The sequence below is a fragment of the Lipotes vexillifer genome, unplaced genomic scaffold (genome assembly GCF_000442215.2).
Source record: "Lipotes vexillifer unplaced genomic scaffold, Lipotes_vexillifer_v1.1 scaffold207, whole genome shotgun sequence".
In the NCBI taxonomy this organism is placed as follows: Eukaryota; Metazoa; Chordata; class Mammalia; order Artiodactyla; family Lipotidae; genus Lipotes; species Lipotes vexillifer.
Genome location: NW_006784469.1, coordinates 354,616 through 363,124, shown reverse-complemented (window position 1 = coordinate 363,124; position 8,509 = coordinate 354,616). Strand labels below are relative to the sequence as shown.

Genomic DNA, 8,509 nt, shown 5'->3' with positions numbered 1-8,509 from the left:
AAAAAAAAAAAAAAAAAAAAAAAAAAGGAAAAAAAGTGCTCAGAAGAACCTTGGGGCAAGACGGGAATAGAGGTGCAGACCTACTAGAGAATGGACTTGAGGATACGGGGAGGGGGAAGGGTAAGCTGGGACAAAGTGAGAGAGTGGGATGGACATATATACACTACCAAATGTAAAATAGACAGCTAGTGGGAAGCAGCCTCATAGCACAGGGAGATTAGCTCGGTGCTTTGTGACCACCTAGAGGGGTGGAATAGGGAGGGTGGGAGGGACGGAGATGCAAGAGGTAAGAGATATGGGGACATATGTATATGTATAACTGATTCACTTTGTTATAAAGCAGCAACTAACACACCATTGTAAAGCAATTATACTCCAAGAAAGGTGTTAAAATAATAATAAAAAAATAATAAAACAAAATCCATTGTTTTTAGCAAAAAAAAAAAAAAAAACCTATAGAAAATTAGTAACTCTGGAGCAAAAAATACATGATACAAATAAATATTTGGTAAAATGGTATGAATTTAACTGGGGAGATTTATTTAAGATTAGCTTTAAATAAGTGATTTAATTATTATGATGTATAATATATCATATCAATACAGACATAAATAGATTAACTTAGGTAGTGTTATGAAATATTATTTACAGTAGACCTTTGTTTTATATTAGAGTTAACATCAAGTTAGCATTTACTAGAATTGATGAAAAATCAAAAAGAAATTATGCAATATTTTATTTGAAATATCAAGCTCTTAATATTTGATTTTCCTCTCCCTTACTGGAAAATAACAAAATTCACAGTGGAAGAGAAGCTTTGGAGATCTTTATTAATCCCATAAGGTTCAACTCAAACTGAAATGTCTCAGTGAAGCCTGCTGTCTTCTTATTGCCAAAGTTCATTAATTCCTCAAAACACACAACACAGGCACTATAATCAATGCCATTTGGTTTGCTTTAATGTTTTTCTTGTTTTCCAAACTAGGGTATAAGCCCCTTCTATGTGAGCATAATCATGTCTTGTGCTTCTCTTCATATTTCTCAGAGAATCTACGTAAGTTTACTTTAGACTCATTAGACTTATTAAACTTAAGTTTACTTTAGAATTATACTGTTCAGAACTTCACGGAACATTTACAGGTACTTCTTAGTGCTACCTTTTAATTTTTAATGAAATCTTATTCCAGGTATTCTATACTTTTTCAAGAGTACAATTCTGTTTCAAAAAACAAAGTTGAAACTTTACCTATATATTATGAAATTAATGTTTCTATCTCTCCAAAATTCATATTTTGAATGCCTAACCTCCCAATGTGATATTAGGCGGTGGAGCTTTTGGGAGATAATTAGGCTTAGATGAGGTCATGAGAGTAAGGCCCCCATGCTAGGATGTAGTGCCCTTATAAAAAGAGGAAGTGACACCAGAGCTTCCTCTATCTCGCTATGTGAGGATACAGCAAGAAGGTGCTGTCTGGAAGCCAGGAAGAGGGCCCTCACCAAGAACCAAATCTTCCAGCACCTTGATCTTGTGCTTCCCAGCTTCCAGCACTGTAAGAAATAAATATCTACGGTTAAGCCACCAGTCTGTGGCATTTTGTTATAGCAGCCCAAGCAGCCTAAGACAGGAACTGGGACCAACAACTGGTGCACTCTTGTAACAAATACCTGAAAATGCAGAACAGCTTTGGACTGGTTAATGAGTAGAGGCTGGAAAAGTTCTGAGGTGCATGTTAGAAAAAGCCAAGATTGCCATGAAGATACTCTAAAGGGTAATTCTGGTGAGGACTCAGAAAAGAGAAGAGCTGGAAAGAAAGTTTCCATCTTTTTAGAGAATACATAAATAATCATGAACAGAATGTTGGTATAAATATGGATGGTAAAGGCCATTCTGATGAAGTCTCAGATGGAAATAAGGAACATATTGGACAAAGGAGACGATCCTTGTTATAAAGTTGCAAAGAACTTGACTGAACTGTGTTAATGTTCTAGTATTTTGCGGAAGGTAGAACTTGTGAGTGATGAAATTGGGTATTTACCTAAGAAATTTGAGGTCTTTAGGAGATATCTAAGCCAAGTGTGGAAGGAACAGCATGGTTTCTCCTGAATGCTTATGGTAAAATGCAAGAAGAGAGAAACTGATTGAAGAAGGAACTGTTAAGCAAAAAGGAACCAGAACTCATGGATTTGGAAAATTCTCAGCCTATACATATTACAAAAAATGAGAAAGCACAGTTCAGAAGAGAATAGTAAGGGTGTGGTTGATTCACCATTTGATAAGGAGATTAGTATGGGTGTGAACCAGAGACCTAATCAGCCATCTCATCAAAAGCCCGGGCTACAGATGGGATTATACCAGCAGAAACTGCCAGCTGGGACTAATAGAAACAAAGAAAACTGGATGGATTGAAGGAAGGCTGTGAACTTGTGCTATTTCTCAAGAAGAGGGAACAATGTTATAGGTGATTCAGAGATCATCAGAGCTGCCACCCCCACCACAGGCCCAGGAGGTGTGGCTAGTTCCTCCTGGGCTTCAAAGGGTGGGGCCACCTCTCAAGTTTGGGATGCCCCCACCCAGTGCCTCAGGAGCAGCCACCACAGGGAGTCCTGTAGGTGGGGCTGCTGCAGAGAGCCATGGGGGCAGGAAGTGCCCTGTGAAGCTGAAGAGGCAAGGCCACTTGTGGAATCCTGGGGGTGATGTTGCCACTCCAGTGGTCCTGCAGTGCAGAGCATCATTCTAAAGCAGGTTATTCTCATACCTTAAGATCTAATGGAATTGTTCTTACTATGCTTTAGACTTATTTGGGGCCCGTCACCCATTCCTTCTTTCCTATTTCTCCCTTTTAGAATGGGAATGCCTATCCTATACCTGTCACACCACTGCATTTTGGAAGCACATAACTAGTCTGATTTCACAGGTTCACTGTTAGACAACTCGGCCTCAGGACGAATTTTACCAGGAGTCTTATTCATATCTGATTTAGATGATGATGAGACTTTGGACTTTACACTGTACCCTGTAGAGATGATGTTGGAACCAGTTAAGACTTTGGGGGCTATTCGTACGGAATGAATGTATTTTGCATGTGAAAAAGACATGAATTTGGGGAGTCCAGGGGTGTAATGATATGGACTAAATGACTGTGCCCCCACAAAATTTGTATGTTGAAATCCTACCCCCCATGGTATTAGGACATTGGGCCTTCCTTCGGGAGGTAATTAGGTTTAGATGAGGTTATGATGGTGAAGCTCCCATGCTGGGATTCATGGCCTTATAAGAAGAGGCAGAGACACTAGAGTTTCTCTTTCCACTATGTGAGGACAGCAGCCCCAGCTCACTACAACATTATACCTTTCCCTATTTTAATTAAGAAAAGTAACAATATGGTATAACTGAATAGACTGATCTAAGCAAGAACAATGAATATTTCACTTAAGATTTGAAGGAACAGAAAGACCAAATAATGATGTTAGTATAAGCTATTGGGTTGTTTTTTTTAAAAGACTATTGAAAGCTAAAAAATACGTACAGCCAGTTTTTGAAGACTTGATAACATTTCACTTTGCTCCTTAAAGCCAGTTGTGTGAATCTTGTTCACTGCATCTTCTTTTTCTGAAATCCATGCACTAAAAAGGCACTGAAAGAAATCAAATAATTCCAAAAGAGAAAAAAAATAATTATTAAAGTACATCATTATATTTTTTCATTTATCCATTTAATATCTCTCCAAGTCTTTCACTGATATAACATGCCCCACATGAGTCACCTGTTCTTCAGTAAAACGTTGCCATTTTAGAAGAATGTCTTGTAAAAGAACCCAGCGATCTTCTGTCCACCTACAGATGTTTGCCCACCGATCTCCCAGTACCTGGGGAAGAGAAAACCCACCACAACATCAGCAAACAATTGTTAACTGAATTTTATTAAAAATGGCATGAATGATTTATAAAAGTATCTAACTTTGAGCCTCCTATTTATACCAGGAGTTGTAAAGAACACCCTGCCAGCTTCTCCTTATAATTAGATAAGCATTGTGCCTTTCATTTGTCGTTAGATTAGTTCACTCTTTCTTTCACCTTACATTGAAAAGCAAAGATACTTATAAGAAGTCTGAAGCAGATATTACACCTCTATTTGAAACGTCTCCACAGTAAATGCAAGCAAAAATATAAATGTAGAATTAAAAGAGGATTTTTCATTGATAATATGTAAAATGTGTATCTCTCTTAGGTCTGAAAATACACCCCAAAGAATAAAAGTCTGACTACGAGATAAGATGCCGAAAAAAGACTCTCATTTGAAGCAATCTTGTATAATTTGAATTGCTTAATGTCCTGATTGTAGAAGAAAATTAGCAGTGACTTAACATCATATCCACATGTGAATTTTTCAAGTTAACTGGATTATTATTACAAAGTATTTAAATTCACTATTTCTCTATTCTAGTGAGAAAACTGTAATATTTCCTGAATAACAATTACCCTATCTTTAGCATGTCACTAATATCTATATGCACACACTGTTTTAATATGTAATATAAACCAAGCACCAATGGTTTTTAGATGGAAAAAATATGTTGTGATGATTTCTGTGTAAAGGGAGTGTTTTAAGAAAAGAAATATATCATTAATTTCAACTCCATTAGGATGTACTTCAGAGCCAAAAATTTCAGCTTTTTTGACTCTCTCATAAATAATAGAATTATTTCCCCATAGATATTGGATCTCTAGACCTAGAAGTATCTCAAAATATGGACGTCTTATTTTGTATAGAATTAGAGCTAGAAAAAATGTTTGTAACTCATATTTTTTACAAATATACTCAAGTATCTAAGATAAGCCTGATCATAATTTCTACCTTACTTGAGGCTACATGTTTGGATTGATCCACCTAGAAAATTTTGATATATGATTCAAATAATACATGTGTAATAAGCATCATGGCAAAATCCATCTATTCCTAATTAATTCAGAGACCTACCTAATTTTTTTAAAAAAATGTGTTTAATCTACCATCTTTTCAAAAAGGGAGTCTCATACGTGGGTAAGGAGTAGGCAATAAACATTTTACTACAATATTAAAATGATCATGGACTCATATGCAGCTCACAGATGAGTTTTCAATTTTTCTTCAGAAATGTCAATAAAAATGTTATTGCTTTCAGCATAATGTAACTGATTTTTGTATTTTTTACAGTTTCATTCTCTACTCTATTCCTTTTGAATTACGTTAGTTACGGCAGAAGCCATAGCACTGGAATAGTGATGCAAGATACCCACAGGGAATGTGCTAACGTAACTCAATGAATTCAATGTTAGCCATTTAATTATTACAATCAAACATTTGGGATTTTTTTCCTAAAACATATTAGAAGTTCTTTTAGTGAACTTCCTAGTTACCATGTCAGGATACATCAGACAAAATGGCATGTAACATACCTGTTAATGGATTAGTTGTGAAAAAACTAGCTTCAAAGAGAGAAAATCTCACTCCTTAGCCATAAACTACACCATCTGCCTGATTTTATGATTCAGAAATAAAAGGCTAAATTGTGGGATGTTTATTGCAGGGCTCCAACCTCAGGGGAGATGGGTGTCAAGGGGGTAAGAGATAAACTCATACTGTAGGTAGCACCACCTTCATAAATGAAAGAAAATCAACTAAGGTGTCTAAATAGGTATAACATCTTCTCTCTAGTGCTACAAGACACACAAAGGTAGTGTCCACTGAAGTAGCATCTTAGGTTTTTAATCTCATAGATGGATGCTTATAATTTATTAATTTTAGTAGGACATCATATAAAACAAATCCACATAAAGACCTCTATACTAGATTGCTTAAGATTAAATTTATAGAAACTCCAAAATATATTGTGATACACTATATACTACAGTTTTTTTCACTATATGAATGAGTTATAAAAAACAATAATAAATATTATTTTAAGTACAGAGTCAACCTAGTTAAAACAACTATTTTAAGAATATTATTTCCATCAACAGATGAATAGATAATGAAATTCTGCCATTTGCAACAACATGGATGGGATGGAGGGCATTATGCTAAATGCAATAAGTCAGAGAAAGACAAATACTGTATGATGTCACTTATATGTGTACTCTAAAAAATACATAAAACTAGTGGATACAACAAAAAAGATGCAGACTCATAGAGAACAAACTAGTGTTTACCAGTGGGGAGAGGGGAGGGGCATTACAGGGGTAGGGGACTAAGAGGTACAAACTATTAGGTATAAAATAAGCTACGAGGATATATTGTACAAAACAGGGAATATAGCCAGTACTTTATAATAAATATAAATAGAGTATAACCTTTAAAATTGTGAATCACTATACTGTACAACTGTAACTTACATAGTATTGTACATCACCTATACTTCAATAAAAAAGGAAGAAAAAAAGATTGGTATTAAAAGTGACCTTTGGGGCTTCCCTGGTGGTGCAGTGGTTGAGAGTCCGCCTGCTGATGCAGGGGACGCGGGTTCGTGCCCCGGTCTGGGAAGATCCCACATGCCGCAGATCGGCTGGGCCCGTGAGCCATGGCCGCTGAGCCTGCGCGTCCAGAGCCTGTGCTCCGCAATGGGAGAGGCCACCAAGAGTGAGAGGCCCGCATACCACACACACACACACACACACACACACACACACACACACGAAAAAGTGACCTTTGTATTCAAATAATCATAATAGATAACTCATAATTCATTGAAGCAGGTTTATAATTCAGCCAATATTTAATTTAACTAATAGTTAATGATAAGCTCCAATTCCTTCATTCACCAATCATGAATTTATTTAAGCAACAAATATTTATTGAACATAAACTATGTGCCCAAAATTAACAGAATAAAGATGTTATGGACTGAATTGTGTCTGCCTAAAATTCATATGTTAAAGCCCTATTGCCCTCTACCCCAGCATGTGACTGTATTAGAAGACAGGACCTTGGTAGGCAGGGCCTTTAAATAGGGCTTTTAAGTTAAAATGAGGCTGTTAGGGTGGGCTCTAATTCAACCTGACAAATGTCCTTATAAGAAGAGGAAATCTGGATACACAAAAAGACACTAGGGATGTGTTAGCACAGAGGAGAGACCATGTGCGGACAATGAGAACGCCGCCATCTGCAAGCCAAGGAGAGAGGCCTCAAGAAACCAAACCTGTCAATACTTTGATCTTGGACTTCTAGACTCCAGAACTGTGAGAAAATATATTTTTGTTGTTTAGGGCACCCAATCTCTGGCATTTTGTCATGGCACAGCTAACAAACTACATAAGACAAATTTAAGAGAGGCTGATTCCATGGCACTGCAAAATGTCTCACAAAACTAAAGTTGTTACAGGCAAAGATGTACATATTACAGTGGGAAAATTCTAGAGAATGCATTTCAATTACTAGAGTAAAATGAATTTAAGTTGTTTAAATGGAGCAGGGTTTTAATAATGTATTGTGACAACTTCTCAAATACGAATATGCTATCACTTTGTGATGTTGTATCTTATGTGGGGAAGATAAAAATATCTAGAGCCAAACCACTTGGATTCAAGTCTCAGGTCAATCAATTGCTTGGATTACCAATGTGTGTATGTCTTTTCAAATTACAAAAACATTTTAAATCCATAACTTCTTGTAATAATACCAGCAATTCTTTATCTCTCCCTGCTCAGTGAAATCAAGTGGCTTTTTCAAGAAATTTATGGCTAAATAATTTAATGTCTCTCAAAGAAAATAATCATACCAACCACGTAAAGAACTGCTTCAAATATTAAACAAGATCATGTACTGAAAAGCAGTTTTAATTTGAACTGAGTTATACAAGTGTCGGTGGTTATTTACATTTTGCTTGATCATAGTATTTATATCGAACCTTCTATGAACAACCAAGGTGAACTATTTTATTCACTCTAGAAAAGTACTTATTAAATCTTTACAGATAGACCTTTAGAATTCCAGTATATTCTTTTTTAAACATTTCCAACACAAGGGAGCATACATATCCTGCAGTAACACATTCTACTGCTAAATCTATCTTACTCTCAGAACAATCTCAATGAACTGAATCTAAGTCTCTTCTGTTACAATGTAGGCATGGTTCTTTTTACTGGTCTCAGTGAAATTAGATAACCGAATTAGAAATTGGTTGCTCGTATGCTGTACATGTCTGCCCACAGGTAGAGTTTTGCAATGCCATATGCACAAATATAAATAGATGAACACAGTGCTTGAATTCATAGATTTACCTGTTTATTGCTTAGAAATGCTGACCTTAATTTGAATTACAAAGGATGGAACTAAGCAATTGTTGGATTATCAGTTAGCTTTTATAATCACTCAGACATGCTAGTTCCTATCACTGCCTGAATGGATGTAACCACACTGTTAGACAAGTATAAGAGATTGGATCAAATGGAATTGACAGGAAACTAAAAAAATTTTTTTAAATCACTATATTAGGATTAGAAATCTCTTCTGTAGCGAAATAAAATCAGTCTT

At 36.0% G+C, this 8,509-nt stretch overlaps 1 protein-coding gene across 1 annotated transcript in view; it reads right to left on the bottom strand.

Moving 5' to 3' along the window:
* DMD (dystrophin) overlaps positions 1-8,509 on the bottom strand; it is a 1,809,438-nt gene that overhangs the window by 1,523,320 nt on the left and 277,609 nt on the right. The window contains exons 12-13 of the mRNA XM_007456856.1: positions 3,765-3,866; positions 3,528-3,635 (exon numbers count right to left, since the gene is read on the bottom strand). Coding sequence (XP_007456918.1) covers positions 3,528-3,635; positions 3,765-3,866 — 210 coding nt within the window. The remainder of the gene's footprint in view (positions 1-3,527; positions 3,636-3,764; positions 3,867-8,509) is intronic.